The 20,226-nt window shown below is 37.3% G+C and overlaps 1 protein-coding gene across 5 annotated transcripts in view; it reads left to right on the forward strand.

Annotated features, from left to right (window-relative positions):
• The window catches only part of NBEA (neurobeachin), an 873,840-nt gene that overhangs the window by 444,245 nt on the left and 409,369 nt on the right, over positions 1-20,226 (forward strand). For all 5 annotated transcript variants that reach the window (XM_079778900.1, XM_079778901.1, XM_079778902.1 and 2 more), the window contains one exon: positions 18,486-18,550. In XM_079778900.1, coding sequence (XP_079635026.1) covers positions 18,486-18,550 — 65 coding nt within the window. The remainder of the gene's footprint in view (positions 1-18,485; positions 18,551-20,226) is intronic.

Consider the following 20,226-nt stretch of genomic DNA (forward strand, 5'->3'; position numbering starts at 1 on the left):
TAAAATTGGGACAAGAAGAAATCAGTAAGCCTTGGCCACTTGTAGGTTAATCCTAAAGAGTGCTATAGTTTCTGTGGTAAAGGAGGAATGTAGCATATTCTAAAGGTTTAGATTTCCCAGCATCACTGACAGACCACCTCCCTGACCGAAAAGCCTTTTCTATACTTTGCCACAATATCCTCCCCTTTCCTTCTTCCCAGCTATTTTGGTTTGTTTCTCCTCAATTTTATTTTTCCACATTTATATTATATAAATTCTTTGGGTACATTATAACAACTTTGAAAAATAGTGTAAACAATGTTTATATGGGGTGTCCCAAATGTATACATACATTTTGAATAATTTTAAAGGCAGTGCTTATTTATTTTTCAAAAATATATATTTATTGATTTCAGAGAGGAAGGGAGAGAGATATAGACACATCAATGATGAGAGAGAATCATTGATTGGCTGCCTTCTACACACCCCACACTAGGGATCGAGCCTGCAACCTAGGCATGTGCCCTGACCTGGAATCGAACCTTGACCTCCTGGTTCATAGGTCAACGCTCAACCATGGAGCCACTCCAGCCTGGCATAAAGGCAATGTTTAGTAAAATACATTTCATTTTCAAAATTGAGGTATCAGCTATTACAGTGTGTATAAATATTTTGGGACACCCTGTATATTTCACAGTCCTACAACTATTATATATATATTATTAGGACAAGGGAATGTATATTCTCTTGTTTTTTTGATAGATTTTTTTTCTTTGTCCTATGTATGTTTCAACATACTTTATTTTTACTAGCTTTCATATAATGAGTAACTTTGGTGTCCTCCTTTTCTTCAACTGCAAATTTCCTCATGATCATGTTTTCTGTGGTTTTGTTGTTTAAATGATTATAGATTCACAAGAAATTTTAAAAATAATAGTCTTCCTCAAATAATGCTATCTTACATAAATATGATACAGTATCAAAACCGATATTGATATTGGTAAAATACTGTTAACTAGACTGAAGACATTATTCAGCTTCCAATATTTTGAAATTCATTCGTGTGTGCATCTAGAGATCAATGCAATTTCATTATATTGATGTAATTACCACCTCTATCAAAATACAGGATCATTACTTTTACTTCATGTCTTCCCAGTTATTTCAAACTCTTTTTTTCATGAAGCTTCTCTGGCTTATTATTATACTAGGGGCCCAGTGCATGAATTTGCGCACCTTGAAAGGAACTGTGGGCCGCGAGGCTGCAGTGGGCACAGAGGCAGGTCTCGGCCATCCTCTGCGCCTCCACCTGGCCCCGCCCACCATAGCCCTGGTCCCCTGTCTACTCCCATGTGCTGACAGTGCTGGCCCTGCTCGCACCTGCTGATGGCACTGAGCGATTAGGGCCCACGCCAGCTGCGGGTGTGAGTGGGACTGATGCCATCAGTGGGTGTGAGAGGCGGCTGCTACCTGGATCACCCCTCAGGAGCAGGGGGAGGTGGAGAAGCCCTCAGGGGCAATTGGGGCCGGCAGCTGCAGCTCACACCCACTGACGGTGCTGAGTGATCAGGGCCGGTGCCGGGCGCCGGCAGTGGTTGTGAGTGGCAGCTCTGGCGCCAGCAGCGGGTATGAGCGGGGCTAGCACCAGCAGCAGGTGCAAGCATGCGGCGGGACTGCGGCACATGGGAGCAAAGCATTTTCAGTAACCACCAGAGGCTCGCTCCAATGACAGCGACTGGCGCCCCACCTTGGTCTGGTGCCCCCGCTCACCTGCTCCACCATCCCGGCATGGCAGACACCCACCATGTTCCACACTCTGCTGCCTACTGCCAACACCTGCCATGTTCCATGTGTGCCCCCTAGTGGTCAGCGCATGTCACAGCGACTGGTTGTTTGGTTCAGTTGTTTTGCCATTTGGTCTTTTGCATATTGGGCTTTTATTATATAGGATGGTTCTACTCACTCCATCATTCCCCCTAGAATTTAAAGTACATATATCTAGATGTAAATATATGTACTTGTACATGTTTACATGTTTTAATTGGATAACCTTATAGGTGATAAAGGCATGATTTTCTTATTACATTGGAATTTCTTTTAGAATAAGTATCATATCCAATATATCCTCTCTTTTTAAACAATTCTATTCAGCCAATAAAGAAAATAAGTATTATATAGTCTCGTCACCATATTTATTTAACATTTATTGAGAGCATTTTCATAGAATGTTTATTTAAAACTATCCAAAAGGAAAAACTACTTAAGGATAGCACAAAAACCTTAAGTCTTCCAAGGTCATTTTATTGATATTTTTTAAAATTATGCTACACATTTACACCATAACAAAGTTTATTTTTCTTTTGACAATGATGTCTTCTGTTTTGCTCATTATTGTGTCATCCACACCTAGAACAATGTTCAGCACATAGTATAGATATTTATTAATTACTTATTGAGTTAATTCATGAGTAAAAGAAAAACAGTCCTCAATATTATTTGATTATTTTTTAAAATTGTGGTAAAATAGATATTTTTTAAAAGTGCCATTGTAACCATTTTTTTGTTTTGTTAATCCTCACCTGAGGATAATTTTTCCATTGAATTTTAGAGGGATGGAGAGAGAGAGAGAGAGAGAGAGAGAGAGAGAGAGAGAGAGAGAGAGAGAGAGAGAGAGAAACATCAATGTTAGAGAGACACATGGATTGGTTGCCTTCCTTACACACCAGACCTGGGGTCAGGGTTCCAGCTTGCAACTGAGGTAAGTGCCCTTGACAAGAATTAAATTCACGACCCTTCAGTCAACGGCTGACACTCTAACCACGAGCAAAACTGGCTAGTGCTTAACCACTTTTAAGTGGCATTAATTCAGTGGCATTAATTACATTCACAATGTTATATAATCACCACCCTTATTTATTTCCAAAAATTTTAACACCCCAAACAAAAACTCTGTACCCACTAAGCAGTTATTCTCTATATGTCCCTCCCCGAAATTCTCTAATTCACATTTTCTCTGTGATTTGCTATTATCAGTATTTGATAAAAGTGAAATCATACCATATTTGTCCTTTGTGTCTGGTTTATTTTTCTTAACATATTTTCAAGGTTAATTCCTGTAACATGTATCAGAACTTCATTCCTTTTATGGTTGAATAGTATTCTATTCTTTGTAAAGTTCTATATTTTATATATCCATTAATCTTTTGATAGACACAGGCTGTTTTTACTTTTTGACCATTGTAATAATGCTGCTATTAACATTGGCCTACAAGGATCTATTTGAGTTTATATTATCAATTTTTTTAGGCTTATGCCTAGGAATGGAATTTCTGAATCATGTGCTAATTCTTTAACTTTTCAAGGATTTGCCAATCAGTCTTCCACAACAGTTGCCCCATTTTACATCTTCATGAGGAATGGACATGTTTTCTAATTATTTCATATCATCTCCAACACCTCTTTTTTTTTCTTTTTTAAATTGGGGTTGCTGTTGTTTTTCATTTTAGTCATCCTAGTAAGTGTGAAGTGATGTCTTCTGGTTTTGATGTGTATTTCCATAAGACTAATATTGCATCTTCTAATGTATTGGCCATGTGAATGTTTTATTTGGAGAACTGTCTATCCCAGTTATTCCCAATTTTTAAATTGGGTTTTTACTGTTGAGTTGTACATGTTTTTAATTTATCCTAATTATTAAACCCTTATCAAGTATATGATATGAAGAGATTGTCTCCCATTCTGTGGGTTATTTTCATTTTCTTGATGTAGTGTTTTTGCACAAAAGTTTTTAATTTTAATAATGTCCCATTTATCTGTTTTTGTTATTGTTACCTGTGCTTTGGTATCCTACTTAACTTAATATAAGTCCTTATTATCTCATGTATATGGATGGATATATATATATATATATATATATATATATATATATATATGTGTGTGTGTGTGTGTGTGTGTGTGTGTGTGTGTGTGTGTATTTTAAATTTATTTGCATAATTTAGTAATCTACTGAGATCCTGGAAATCCTTTTTGTTGTTGTTAATCCTCACCAGAGTATATTTTTCCATTGATTTTTTTTTTTTTTTAGAGAGAGTGGGAGGGAGGGTGAGAGACAGATAAAGAGAAACATGTATGTGAGAGAGACACATCGATTGGTTGCCTCCCACACGTGCCATGACCAGGGCCAAGGATAGAGCCTGCAACCGAGGTACATGCCCTTGACTGGAATCGAAGCAGGTACTCTTCAGTCTATGGTTGGAGGCTCTATCCACTGAGCAAGACCAGCTAAGGCCTGGGAATCCTCTTTATATTTATGTGATACACCAAGTTTTCTTTTAGTAACCAACTAGATATATTTGCATATTTCCTAATGGTTTTTCTATGATTGACTTTCATATCAGTAATCTTTTTGAACTTATAATTATTATTCGTTTTTTACATTCAGTTTTTCCTGTCATGCTATTAGTAAGATGTTCATAAAAAATAAACAATAAAAATGAGAAAAGAGAGGAAAACCATGATGGGGGGAGAGGTAAAAGCATTTACTCGCCACCTCCCACAACCACATCAAATTTACAACTAATATACAGAACAGTCATCATTCAAAACCACCTGAAAGCTGGCTGAATGGAAGTCCTACAACTAAAGAAGTAAAGATGAAAGCACATTGAGACTGGTAGGAGAGGAGAAGTGCTGGACGGCCTGGTCTGATACCCACATGTGCAGGTTTTTTTTAATTGGGAGGGAGATCATCCCTGCCCCTGAGGAGGTAGGGTACCCACCCCCACACTAGACCCCCAGCCCAGGTTTCCAGAGCTGGGAAGAGAAGTCCCTATAACTTTTGGCTGTAAAAACCTGCAGGGATTGTGGTTGAGTGACATAGAGGATGCTAGAGACCTGGGCTGACTGGAGCCATATCTGAGTCTTCATCAGCCTGGCTCACAGTTTTCTCTGACCTGGGGATTCCCTGAGACCCTGCTCCATCCAATTTGCAGTCCCACCCAAGCTTTTTGCAGCAGCTTATCCATATGAATGCACTACTGGCTCAGGCTTCAGACTTTCCTAAAATCTCTCAAACAAGCTGCAAACAAGGTGTCACCAAAAACTATCAATAAAAAGGCCCAAGACCTGACACTAGTACCAGCCTCCTTTGCTTTACAGCTGGACCTCACCTGGGCACTTCCAAACCCAATACAAATAGCAGTCATGTGCAGATCTCTCTGTAGGTCCTGCCTGGAAGCCCTAGACCCAATGTACCTGATGGACAGCTTCAGACCATACCAGATTACAACTCTACACATCCATAAGTGACACAATCAAGGAGCAGACTCAGCGAGCACCAAAGCCCCACTAAAGCAAGTACTGCTCCATATGGGTGTTTCCTGCACATCTCTCCTACTATAGTCGCAGCTGGTCCACACAGCCAATTGGCCAGGAGGTGACACCAAAAGTAGTCAAGGCTCAACTACAACACAAATATGCACACAAGGCCACACAGGGGTGCACCTAGAGTGCCCAGCTCAGGTGACTGGGGAGGCTGGGCCACTGGGCCCTACAGGACACCTAATATACAAGGCCACTCTTAACAACTCCAGGAGACATAGCATCTCTATCTAATACATAGAAACAAACACAGGGAAACAGCCAAAATGCAGACCAAGAGACATGTCACAAATGAAAAAATAGAAGCAAGCAAACTACTGCATACAGAATTTCTGAATGACAGAAATGTCTATAACCAGGAGTTCAAAACCCTGGTTATAAAGTTACTCAAGGGACTTAGTGAGATTTTCAAGGATCTTAGTGAGAATGTCCAAGACATGAAAAAGGAACAGTCAGAAATTAAGCTTACACTAACTGAAATAAAGAATAATTTACAGGGATTCAACAGTAGAGTAGAAGATTCCAAGAATCAAGTCAACAATTTGGAATATGAGGAAGCAAAAAACACCCAGTAAGAAGAGCAAAAAGGAAAAAGAACCCAAATATATGAAGATGGTAGTGTAAGGAGCCTCTGGGACAACTTCAAGTCTACCAACATTTTTATTATGGGGGTGCCAGAAGAAGAAGAGAGAGGGCCAGATACTGAAAATTTATTTGAAGAAATAATGACTGAAAACTTCCCCCACCTGGTGAAAGAAATAGACTTATAAGTCCAGGAAGCGCACAGAACCCCAAACAAAAGGAATCCAAAGAGGACCACACCAAGACACATCATAATTAAAATGCCAAGGGCAAAAGACAAAGAGAGAATCTTACAAGCAGCAAGAGAAAAACAGTTAATTACCTACAAGGGAGCACCCATACGATTGTCAGCTGATTTCTTAACAGAAACTTTGCAGGCCAGAAGGGAGTGGCAAGAGATATTCAAAGTGATGAATAGCAAGAACCTACAAACAAGATTACCCAGAAAAGCTATCATTTTTAATTGAAGGTCAGATAAAGAGCCTCACAGACAAGAAAAAGCTAAAGGAGTTCATCACCACCAAACCAGTATTACATGAAATGTTGAAGGGTATTCTTTAAGAACAGGAAGAAGAAGAAGAAGAAAAAAAAAAGATTAAAAATATAAACAATAAAATGGCAATATATACATATCTATCAACAGTTGAATCTAAAAATCAAAATAAACAAGGAATCTAATGAATAAAATAGAATCAGAGGCATGAAAACTTGGAACAGACTGACAAATCTCAGAGGGAAAGGGGAATGGGGGGTGAGGGTGGGAGGAGATTAGTGAAAGATCTTATATGCATACTAGAGGCCCGATGCACAAAATTCATGCAAGGGCCTCGGCCCTCGCAGCCGAGGCTTCCTCCGGAAGGTTGTTCAGCTGTTCGGTCTAATTAGCATATTATACTTTATTATTATAGATATGCATTACCTATGGACACAGACAAAAGGGTGGTGAAAGCCTGGGTGGAGGAGGCAATGGGAGTAAAAATGAAGGGCATCTGTAATACTCTCAACAATAAAGATTTAAAATTTTAAAAAGATGAGAAAAGATACTTTGAATACTTGCATATGTTCTTAGTTTATTTTATATCTGCATCTATATATATATATATATATATATATATATATATATATATATATATGGCATTACTCATCTGTTTGTCTTTCTATATAATATATTTTTGCTTTAGCCCATGTACTTATTAACTTTTCTAACTTATTGCACAGAATTTATAAGCTTGCCAGTTTAAATGAGCATTCATTATGAAAAATTTTGCAGAACATATCTACTTATTTTAGAGGCAGTTTAAGATAAGTAGACATTAGGATACAGGAAGTAAAAAACCAGTTCTGGAGTTCCAGAAGATTTAAGATCTCAATTTTACCTTTTATTTTTACCTTGAAATATTTTTCATATTTTGAAAAATTTTGACATGGATTGAGTCTCCAAGGATACTAATTTTTTTTTTAATTTTATACAAAGCAAAAGGGAATGAGGAATGTGCATTAGCTGCCATAGAGGAGGAAAAACTGTAGGGAAAAAAGATATTACATCCTGGATCTGAGATTTCTACTAGGTCGTCTAACTACCATAACAAGATTGTGAAGAGAACATCGGGATTTCATTGTCATCCTTCTGGAACTTATTTGTCTTCAAAGTTTTTCATTTCAAAGGATCCTTAACTTGATATCCAGTTCTCTGAAAAAGTCCTTCATCCTTAGGAAATTTTATGCATCCATGTAGAAGAGTTAAAGAATTGTGACAAAACTGTCTAAAGCCTTGGCAGTTCTCTGCAGATATTTAAACCCAGTTTAGTATGTTTCCTTGTGAAGATAAGAATTCAATGCCTATGTGTAACCTTTCTTTTCTTATGGCTGTTCATTTTCTTTAATAGTGGGGTGAGTTTGTGTGTGTGTCTGTGTGTGTTTTCTGAAATGGCAGAAGATGTTCTGGAATGATTTGTAGATAAGATTTTAAAATAATACTTTTTTTGCTGTCATTGCCAAGCAATTATCTTTATTAAAATGACAATCAATTATTTTTATCTCCTTGTATACATTCTCATGTATGCCTTTTCATTGTTTTAAGTAATTTCTCTAAGCCTACATTTAAGAGAATTGTTAGCGAGTTAGGACGGTAATTAAAGTATTTATTCCCTGTGTAGCTATCCCATTTGTTAATTCTCATGGTACTTTATACCTGAGGAACCACAGCAAACAAATATTCAAAACTCCTCTATGCTTTGTACTTTGGTTGTCACAAAGTTTTACATTTCTCCCTTTTCAGTATTTTCCCAAATTATTTTTGAAACTCCTAGAATCACAATGATGTGCATTTAAGAAGACAAAACCAAAATTGCTTCAGTGTAAAAGAATATAATCATTGCCTAACCTAATTCATTACTCACATTTTAATACATTCATTATAAGCTAACATGTTCAGTCTTACAAAAATACCATTTATCATAATCAAATACCATGTTAGTGTTTCAAAGGATCTTAAGAATGGCCTTAGTTTAGAGATGTGTATATTTTAATAATTATGACATAAATTTTGATGTAATTATAATTCAATAGTATACTATTTTACAAAGGAAGTTTAATTGAACAATTTTTAGGAAAATATACACATCACTTTATGACAACTATATTACCCAGCTTTAGGTACTTTGGGATTTTATGAGTGCAGGCTTATCTAGAAGGAGAAATGACCTAGATCAGTGGTTTTGAACACTATCTTCACATTAAAATTATTTGGGAAGCTTTAAAATAATACTGGTTCCTGAGCCCTATTCTTAGATATTTTTCTGATATAATTAGTACATTTTAACAACTCCCCTGTTGATTCTTTTGTTCAGGCAAAATTGGGAACCACAGATTTAAGTGATTTCATAGATTTGTGAGGATTAAATCATTCAACAACAAAAATTACTGAGAACATACAGTATGCCAGTCACTTGCTACTTACTGGGTATACATAGTTAAATAAAACAAGATCCTTCCTTTCATTAAGGAGTTTATGATCTAGTGGGAGGACATATGTATAAGTAGATCACTACAAAATATAAATAATTATATTTAAGAGGGAATGTTCTCTGATTAATAAAAATACAAAATATTAAGTGCGGAAGAAATAATGATTCTAGCTTGATCCTATTTCCCATTTCCAAAGTTTTAAAGTTATTTCATTGACACACTTAAAGATTTATTACTTAGCTAGCATGAACTCTTAGTATTGCCCTTTTCCATAGGAGTAAAGAATAAAAAATTAATCTATAGCTTGGGATGACTGAAGAATGTGCTAGTTCCTTTTTTCCTATAGGATACTATTTTTCCCATTCCACTTTTTTTCCTTTGCACTTATTAATATTTGTTGACTGCTCGATTCTGTGTACCATATTTTACCAAGGATGTAAAGAGATTGGATTTTCATCTAAATGCCCCCCAAAAGTTGTGCTACTTTCACAACTGTCATTCATAAATCTTTAAACAAGATTTAAAAAACACATTCAATCCTGACATGTTCTGTGGGGAAAAATATACTTGTGAGGAATATTTTGTCCTCCCTTTTTCTCTTTCTCATTTAAAATTTTCTTCATTAGTTGAAAGAAATAAACTTGTATTTTCTTTATTGCCATATGAAATAAATTTCTTTAAAATTCACCAAAATAATTAAAGACTTAAGTAAATGTCTTATGCTAACTCTCAGAAAACAGCTGGTGAAAACTCATGTTTAAAATGTATAGTTTTATTGCTACTTGTGTGGCTTAAATCCTCACTTCTCCAGCTCCTCTACTGAAGTATCCCCCTGGGACACAGCGGGTAACAGGAGGGGTTGAAGGGCTGATACAAACTGTAACCCATACAACCCACCATAAGCACAAACATTCTTTGTTCTTATATTTTAAATTCATATTTAACTATATTCTTTTATTGCTTATAATCGTGAATTAAATTACTTGGCTTTTTTTCTCTTGGACACTAGGGGTATGAGTTTGTCCAGGGCATTAGTTTATCTCTTGCCTGAGATTTTCATATCTCCTATAACAATTTCAAAAACAAAAGCTTTCACAAACCTCTTTCTTAAGGAAAGGCAATTGGCACCATTTTTGTGACCTTACGAGTTGTTCATATTTTAACAGAGATGGCCTTGACACATTGAAGTTGTGTAAATTGGTTATTATAGTTGATGAGAAACTTTAAAAAACATTCAAAACTAAATTACACTCTGATCTTAGGTAGAATACACTGTGGCTCCTCCTTGGGTCAAGGCCTGCAGAGCTAGTCTGGTGCTTCCAACCATAGCACAGGGATGCATGACTCAGTAGGCTTCTGTGTCACAGAAAAACATTTATGTTTGTCAAGCAAATAAGTAATAGAAATTGAAAAAACTATACCAGGGAGTATAATATTCATTAAATTTTAGACATAAGGATATTTTTCTTTGTTTTTCATCCAGTGTCACTAACCTTCTAGAATTAAAGTCTTGTTGCCTTAATGCTGTAGTATAGTCTCTGAAAATTATATCATCTATTTCTTCTGCCCCTACAGTTATCACAGATGAGTAAAATATGGCTCTTTGTTCAAAGATGCAGTACCTAAAGTCTAATCCTATTATGTGCACATAAAACATATAAAGAGTAAACTGAGGTTGCAGACATATGGAAAAATATCATTAAGCAAATTAGTGTTGAACTCCTATATTGGAAAATTGGTATTTCAGCGTATGTTGTTTGAAAATCCTGTATCAGATAAGTATTTGAGATTTACTCATGTCTGGGGACAGAAGATCGGGACAATCAGAGGTAGCAGAAGAGGTAGGTAGTTAGGCAGCCTCTTAAATATCCTGTAAAGGTTTGGAGAAGAACAGAAAATGTCTGAGACAGAAAGAGAGAGGGAAAGAAAGAGGAGAGAGAGAGAGAGAGAGGAGAGAGAGAGAGAGAGAGAGAGAGAGAGAGAGAGAGAGAGAGAGAGAGAGAGAGAGAGAGCTTTTTTCTTTTTGTAATCAGCATTGCTTTTTCATGTCTTCACAGAAAAAGAACCCACTTGGTCTGTGCTTTCACAGAAGAAACTCTGTGTTAGGTTAGTTAGGAGCATCCTTAACAGGGACATTTTTAAAAAATTATCTTCATTTTTATAGTATTATAGATGTCCCCCACTTTTTCCCTATTGACCTCCTCCTTCCCACTCCCATCCCCTCCCTAGGCCCACTATTGTCTGTGTCCATGGGTTGTATATATTTTAAAAGATTACATTACCTGTCACATAGCTTTATATCCTAGATAATAAAAGCCTAATATGCTAAGTGTCCAGTCGTCTGGTCATCCATTTCACCAATCAAAGTATAATATGCTAATGATATGCTAAGGCTGCTCAACTGCTCACAGTGACATGCACTGACCACCAGGGAGCAGACAGTCGACCAGTCGCTATGATGTGCACTGACCACTAGGGGGCAGACGCTCCAACCAATAGGTTAGTTTGCTGCTGGGCTCTGGCCCATTGGGACTGAGTTAGAGGGCCTGGACATGCCCTTGAGCCCTCCTGCAGTCCCTCCCTGGCTGGCCAACCTCCCACGCCCCTCCCCAGCCCCGATCATGCACCAGTGGGGTCCCTAGGTCTGGTTGTACCCTCGCAATTTGGGACCCCTCGGGGGATGTTGGAGAGCCGGTTTCGGCCTGATCCCGCAGGCCACGCCAAGTGGTGCACGAATTCATGCACTGGGCCTCTAGTCTCTAATAATAACAATGGGGAATTGCATGTGAATGCAGCTTACCCAATAAGTCATTAATAATATTTATTGAGTATTACTTATACGGCTTAGTTTCAGCAGGTGGTAACAATGAAAATTATAATAGGATATAGGATATAAAACCACATTTTTCTCTTCATCATAAAAACAAGAAGCTATCTTTCAAACTCCTGCCAAATTTTTTCTTAGCTTTAACTGCAAAATTTTTTGAAAGAGTATATTTCTAGTTACTATACTCTTTGCTTTAATTACCTTTCATTCATCAACCCAGTTCAATCAGACTTTCATCTACTGAATTCTAGCTACCAAATCCCAGGACCTCTCCTGCGTCCTCATCATACCTAACATTTTTCACACGTGGAAAAATTAACCATGTAACAATATACAAGCAAAAGTAATGATAGGTTTCTAATGCCTGATATGCAAAATTTAGAGAATAAAATGAAAAAGGACACAGTCCCACCAGCACAGAAAGATTCAGGAAATTTCTCTTGGGCAAGAAGACCTCAGCCCTCTTTTTAAGGTAGGAAACTTCGAGAAAATAGCAACTCTAACTTCAGGCCTTTGAGGAGGATAGTTAATTCAAATACAAAGCCTGTCAGTGGCATTCTCATCAAACAAATTAAAGAATTATATTGCCTGCTAATCCATAAAAATCAATTCAGGAGGAAAAAATACATGCATTGCAATAAATTTCCACATATAATTTTTGATAAGTCTTCCATATTCAAAACTTCTTTGTAATCTGATAAAATTAACTATTTCCTTCTTTTTTTAAAATATATTTTATTGATTTTTTACAGAGAGGAAGGGAGAGGGATAGAGAGTTAGAAACATCGATGAGAGAGAAACATCAATCAGCTGCCTCCTGCACATCCCCCACTGGAGATGTGCCCACAACCAAGGTACATGCCCTTGACCGGAATCGAACCTGGGACCTTTCAGTCCACAGGCTGATGCTCTATCCACTGAGCCAAACCAGTTAGGGCAACTATTTCCTTCTTGACAGTCTATTAGTCTGCATGCCATACAAGTCTCCTGGTTCTTTAAAGAAACTGTTATTTTGTAATACTTTTGTTACACTATTACAAAAGAAAAAGTTTAATTTTGAAATAATTTTAAAATTTGTGTAGATAGTTTAAAGACATAACAAAGCAAAACAAAAATCAGAACCCTACTTCACCCCTGATGCACATTTAGTTGAGGCGGCTACTTTGCATTCTTTTAACTCTTTCCCATGTTATTAATCAGTATCCTATATAATAAAGAGATAATATGCAAATTGACCATCACTCCAAGACACAAGATGGCCGCCCCCATGGGGTCAAAGATGGCCACCCCCATGTGAACACAAGATGGCTGCCACAGGATGGCCAGCAGGGGAGGGCAGTTGTGGGTGATCAGGCCAGCAGGGGAAGGCAGTTGGGAGAGACCAGGCCTGCAGGGGAGGGCAGTTGGGAGGGACCAGGCCTGCAGGGGAGGGCAGTTAGGGGTGACCTGGCCGGCAGAGGAGGGCAGTTGGGGGCAACGAGGCCTGCAGGGGAGGACAGTTGGGGAGGACCCAGGCCTGCAGGGGAGGGCAGTTAGGGGCGACCAGCCTGGCAAGGGAGGGCACTTAGTGGTGACTGGGCCAGCATGGGAGGGCAGTTGGGGGGTAACAGGCCTGCAGGGGAGGGCACTTGGGGGGTAACAGGCCTGCAGGGGAGGGCAGTTGGGGGTACCATGCCTGTGGGGGAGGGCAGTTCAGGGGGACAAAGCCTGCAGGGGAGGGCAGTTGGGGAGGACCAGGCCTGCAGGGGAGGGCAGTTGGGGGCAACCAGGCCTGCAGGGGAGGGCAATTGGGGGCGATCGGGCCAGCAGGGGAGGGCAGTTGGGGGTGATCGGGCCAGCAGGGGAGCAGTTAGGTGTCAAGCAGGCTGGAAGGGGAGTGGTTAGGGGGTGATCAGGCTGGCAGGCAGGCAAGCAGTTGGGAGCCAGCAGTCCTGGATTGTGAGAAAGATGTCCGGCAGTCGGACATCCCCCGACTGGTCCCAGATTGGAGAGGGTGCAGGCTGGGCTGAGGGACACCCCCCCTCCCCCCAGTGCACCGGGCCTCTAGTGCTTTTAATAATTTTGAAGGTATTATTTTCTTTCTTGCTGTCTTTTTGTTTTGGTGTTGAGAAGTCTAGTGTCCTTCTAATCCTTGATTCTTTATTTAAAATTGTTTTTCCTGTTAGCCTTTTCCTTAACCCTGGTGTCCTGAAATTTTATGATGATTAGCCTTGCTGGAGATTTCATGTCATATGTTTAATTCCTGGGGAAAATTTGAAATTTCTTTGATAATTTTCTCTCATCCATTTTTCCTAATCAGGGGATAGTTGCTACTCAGTGGATATTGGCCTGTCAGCAGAACATCCTCTACTTTTCTTTATTGCTTTTGTTTTCCTTGCATCTCATAATCTTTTGGTTGTATCTTATTACCTTTCTGTTTTCTGGGAGTTGTTTTTAACTTTGTTTTTAAAGCTTCAGTTTTGTTTTTTATAATTGCAGTAACTTTGCATATCACCTGTATAATTACAGTGTTATTTTTTCTGTTTCTTCACTGTCTTTCCTTTTCAGGTTTCCTTTCTTGTTGTATTTTTTTGTTGTTGTTATTCCTTGTATCCTTCTTCTACTTTTGTCTTGATCTCTGTCTTGCATATCAGGTTGCCAGAAGGACTGTAGGTAATGACTTCAAAAGAAAAGTGATATTAGTAGCTTAGACACAAGCTCCAGCACCTGTACAGCTAGAGCCAGCCAGCTCTCACCAAAGCTCGAGCTTCATGTAACTCTGGGACCTGCTCTGGCTTGAGAACTAAAGACAGTGCCAGCTCTAGAACTAGAGCCAGGTCTAGAACCAGCTGTAGCACTAGAGCCAACTCCAGAGATAGAAGTAATTCCTTCATTAACTAGAACCAGCTGCAGTAGCACCTTTAGGGCTAGGGCCAATTCCAGAACCAGACCTAGACTGAATTTAGGAGCTAGAGCCAGCTTCTGCGCTAGCTCCAGAGATAGAGCTAGAGCCAGCTATAGAGCTACAGCCAACTCCAATATAAGCTGTTGTATCAGCTCCAAACTTAGTATCAACTCCAGCTCCAGAGCCAGTATCAGCTCCAGATCTAGCATCATCTCCATTGCCAATTCTCACACCAGATTTGGCATCAGTGCCAAAGTTAGAGTGAGCCCAGAACTAGAACCAATTCTAACACTGCTATTCTGAGCTGGAGCCAGCCTTGCCAGCACCAGCTCCAGCACCAGAGCTTTTCTTTTCCTTCCCTTCCTTAGAATGACATCTGTTTTGTTTTTTGTAGTTTTGTTTTCATATTTATTATTGTTTGTGGTTTACTATATGTGAATTTTACAAATTCAAATATAATTTAACTTTTTAATCATTATAAAAAGAGAATGATATTGATGATTAAAGGGTCTTGTATCTTTTTCTCTGAGCCAATGTATATAGTGGATTATTTTATTTTGAATAATATTATAGTATTTTTCTTTTCTTCTTAAATTCTGGAAGATCGTTTCTTGTCCCATTCAACTGCTCCTTTTTTCCATCTTAAAAATGTGAATGGTTCCCAAGAATCAGCCTGAATTTTTTTTATCTTCTTTCTGTTTATTCTTCTTTGGAGACTTGCCTAATTCTGTGCCTTAGTCATTATTTCTATCTAAAGAATTCCAAATTCTTCATTCCTTTTTTATATGCCATCATCATTCTAAATTCAACAAATATAAACTGAAGACAAACTTATGATTTTTCCCAAATGTGTACCATTCTTTAGTATGTTCATAAGAATATTACTATTCCCTCTGTCATTCATGTTAAAAACTTAATAATCTTATTTGACTCACTCTTCTACTTTAGCCCTTAAATCTAATTTCTCATTTAGTCCTGGCATCTCTTCTTTGTGATATCTCTTAATTTTCATTTCCCAGTTCATAATTGGAGTTTATTGTCTCTCTTCTGAAAGGGCCTATAAAACAACTCCCTACTATTTCCCCTCACTCAGAAATGACAAATTACTTTTCTAAAACACTAATTTCTTGGATGTAGTGTTGCAGTCATATACTTTCATTGGCTTTCTCATCCTATAAGCTCTAATATCTTTAGCTTAGCTCAGATTTATTTCTACTATTCTATATAATAGAAGCCTAATATGCTAAGTGCCCAGTCATCTGGTCGTCCATTCAATCAATCAAAGGGTCATATGCTAATGATATGCTAAGGCCGCTTAACCGCTCACTACAATGTGCACTGACCACCGGGAGCAGACAGTCGACCAGTTGACCATTTGCTATGACGTGAACTGACCACCAGGGGGTAGACACTCCGACCGGTAGGTTAGCTTGCTGCTGGGCTCCGGCCCATCAGGACTGAGTGAGAAGGGCTGGATACGCCCTGGAGTCCTCCTTTGGACCCTCCCTGGCTGGCCAACCTCCATATTCTTACCCACCCCTCGTCCTCTGGTGGGGTCCCTCGGCCTGGCCTGTGCCCTCTCACAATCCAGGACCTCTCAGGAGATGTCAGAGAGCCGGTTTCGTCCCGATCCCGCAGGCCAGGCCGAGGGACCCCACTGGTGCATGAATTTGTGCACTGGGCCTCTAGTTCCTCTATAAAATATTGCAGATAAGCATCTCATGGGCTGACGATGCCTTACACATATGTTTTGTTTGATCTGAACAGAGTTTTTTAAAACATTTTATTCTGTGATCTTTTAGACAGTATAATTTGGGGTGCATATGTAATACCTGAATGCACATTGTGAAATATCCTCTTTAAAAATTCTATTCATATTAGAAGTTTATACTGATAAAGAGCCTTGATGTACAAACAGCATCATAAAGAAAACTGTCTATAAGAAATTGTCTGCAAGAATCTACTCTTCTGAGTGACATGACTCTTGTTATGTAAAAATCAATTCTTTCTTTAAGTTAATATCACAGTAAATGTCAAGTATTCCTGATAAAATGGCACATTTTGGTTTATTTTTTTGCAGTAATTATAGGCTATATAATGGTAATATGTAAAATATTTAAGAGGACAGTAGTAAGCCATTTTTTTAGATATATTTTTATTGATTTCAGAGAGGAAAGAAGAGGGAGAGAGAGATAGAAACATCCATGATGAGAGAGAATCATGGATCAGCTGCCTCCTGCAAGTCCCCCACTGGGGATCGAGCCCACAACCTGGGCATGTGCCCTTGACTGCAATCGAACCTGGGACCTTTCAGTTTGCAGGCCAATGCTCTATCCACTGAGCCAAACTGGCTAGGGTGGTAATAAGTAATTTTGTTAAAATGTAGGAAAAAGTTTCCTATAATTTTTCAACAGAAATTATTTGAAAGATTTTAGTCAGCTCTGTAAAATACAATAACAATCTTATCATTTTGATAAACTTTAGTTAAAGGTTGTTGAAGCTAAAACACTTTGCTAAAAATGACATCATTTAGGTCTCTTTTTTTCTTTATAAAATAATTGCTGACTCCAGGCTACCACATCACTCTTCCCGAGTTGTTGATTCTCTCTTGGGGAAATGTGGTTTAGCGGGTTGTTCTTCTATAATTCTTCATAAATTTACTTAGAGAATATTTACACACCAAACACCTACTTTTGGGGACCACATTTATTCACAGAATGTGTATAAGCTTTAGAGGAGCACGTGATCAGGAACAGAGTGAAGGGTTATCATAGAGACTGTTCTTTTTGTGGAGCTGAATTCATAGGCAGGGAGCTGACCACTTAAGGCAGTGATGGGCAACCTTTTGAGCTTGGTGTGTCAAACTTCGCCAAAAAACTGAGCATAACTCGGGTAGTGTGTCACTTTGAGGAAAAAACATTATTTCGCAAGTGTTTCATCCTCAGGAGCAGCAAATGTTTCATCCTCGGCATGCGGCTGCCTCAGCGGCCGCGTGTCATCAGAAATGGCTACTGACACGCGTGTCATAGGTTCGCCATCACTGAGTCTTAAGGTATGTGAGGCCAGCACTTTAATTGTTAACTCACGGAGAAAAAAAAATCTATAGATGAGTGACATAAGTGACCAATAAGGACTTTTTTTATATATAAAATGTACTAGGGAAGTATTTACTTATAGTACTATTGAAGTGGATATAATTTTAATCCAAAAATTGTAACTTACCAGCTACATTTAAAAAAGACTCCCAAAATTAAAATTACTGGGATAAACCAATAACCAAAAATTATTTAAAGCATATTCTAAATATGTCATAGGAAGAGTATAACATTTGGATATAGTTTTAATATTAAATATTTATTTTTATAAGTTTTAAAAGAATTTATTTACTATTAAAAGAATTTATATACATTTTATATGCTTTTCAGTCATTTGGACTACATACATAACTATAACATTTCATTTTCAAATTAATCTAAATATGTTGTTTATATTTCTAATTTTCATTTTATAACCTCATTGAAAATTTTCTATATCAGGGACAAAAATTTTTATTCTAATATTTCTAACCCTTATATAACCACTAGGCGTTTGGTCTCTTTTGGAAGGAAGGACACTTTGTGCTGAGAATTTGTGATCTGTACCTATGATCTCACTTTCTATTTCAGTGGGCATCAAGCCTGAAATTTAGTGGGAATTCGATAGCACCTTTTAAACTGAGTAGCACAGTAACATTTGTTAATTTTTTTAAAGTTTTAGAAATATCATCACATGGAAGTTATTTTAACAGCACCAACATGATCCTTAAACAAGATGCTACTTTGCTTTACATGCTCATTTTTATGACACTGGTTTGGTTTCTCCTTTTAGGAATGGCAAAATTCTATTCAGAAGAATGCAGGACTTGCCTTTATTGAACTCATCAATGAAGGAAGGTAATTAATTTTACAATTTTTATTCCACTGCACATTGTATTCCACTGGGCAACTGATTTTTCCTGCCATCTGGTCAAAAAATGTGTAAGAAAATGTTTTAATTAAATAATTTACCAAAGAAACTTTGAAGGAACAAAATTTAAAATGTTGAAAATATTTATTCAGGCATGAGCATGTATGAAATAAAGGGACAAACTTTAGAAGGTTTTTTGTGAGATTGGAGCCACATCTCACTAAGCAGTAAAGTTGTTTTACATAGATTCAGTGAGCCCCGTCTGCAGTCCCATCTGCCACTCCATCTGGTTTCAGTGTTATGCCCCATGTGGACTCTCTCCGCCTGTCTCAGCTCATGTGAAACAGTTTTATCGGAACATGCTGTGCTATCTGGTATCCAGCTGAAAATGTGAAGGATGTTAAATATAGGAAGTATAACAGTCTGGTTAGGAATTTATATATACATTATTAAAATGATGCCAAAAGTAAAATTATGTTTGAGCCTATTATTGTATTTTCTCTTTATTATAAACAGTTGTTCACTATGATTTTCCTAAAACTTTACTGGCAGTGTGTACATTAAGACAAATGTAACTGTCATCATTTTGACATGTACAGCTTCTATCAGCTAAAGACCTGCATCCTTTGCAACTTGAGTTTCTTCTATGATATAGTATAATCTTTGGGAAATAATGACTGCATATTTGGCATAATCTATTTATTTGTATTTCAAACCAAATTAAATTAAATTGATAAATAATGCTTACTATATATAAATTTTTATCAAAGGAGTGGTATTATGAAAGAATATTTTATAACATATTCCTTGAAAATTAGTTTATGTATGGTATAGAAATCCATTTTTAAAGTAACTTAAGTAAGTTTAGTATTATTGCTTTTTTTTAATCAAGTTTTATAGTCTAAAAAATAGCCTCTGTTGTTATAACAGTGAATCTTAATGAATATCTCTCATTTAGATATTCCATGTTTGAATTATTTTTAGTCATAATAATGTAACTAAAAATTTAAATAAATACTTTACTCACTGCAAAGCAAAGATGCAACAAAATATTAGCTTTTTTGAATAACATAAATAATTTTATATAACAACACACTTTAGTTCTTATAAAACTTTATTATTGTAAGAATTGATAATAATTATTACCCATCTTCAGGTGATGAAAACTAGAAAAAAATTTTTCACAAGCTACTTACTCATTGTCATATCAGTTACAGAAACTCTCAATTCACATTTATGCTCATTTTGCTAGTTTCTTTAAACTGTGAAGTAAAAAACAAAAATTATTTTGTCATCAGTAACTCTGAAGAGTTAACAGAATTGAACCTTTAACACTTAAGATTATAATATTGTCTTAGACAAAAAGAGAATGGAAAATTTGCTATTATCAGAGGTTTTTAGCTTTTGATGCTGTTTTATTGCTCAGTGGTAGCATTTGGGGTTTACTTTGTTTTATTTTAGGAAATAAGTTGGAATTACAGAAAGTAGTTTAATTTTGTTTAAATTTAAATCCATGAAAACCTTCAAAATGCTCACCATAATATTTTTGTGCCATTCTAGAGTGTGCTTCTATTTTCATACAAATTTTTCCTCCAATAAAGATGATTTTGGAACAATAATTGAAACATGACTAGCTATAAATATACAGATCATGTATACATTA

This window comes from Cnephaeus nilssonii (assembly GCF_951640355.1).
Source record: "Cnephaeus nilssonii genome assembly, chromosome: 8".
NCBI classification, from domain to species: Eukaryota; Metazoa; Chordata; class Mammalia; order Chiroptera; family Vespertilionidae; genus Cnephaeus; species Cnephaeus nilssonii.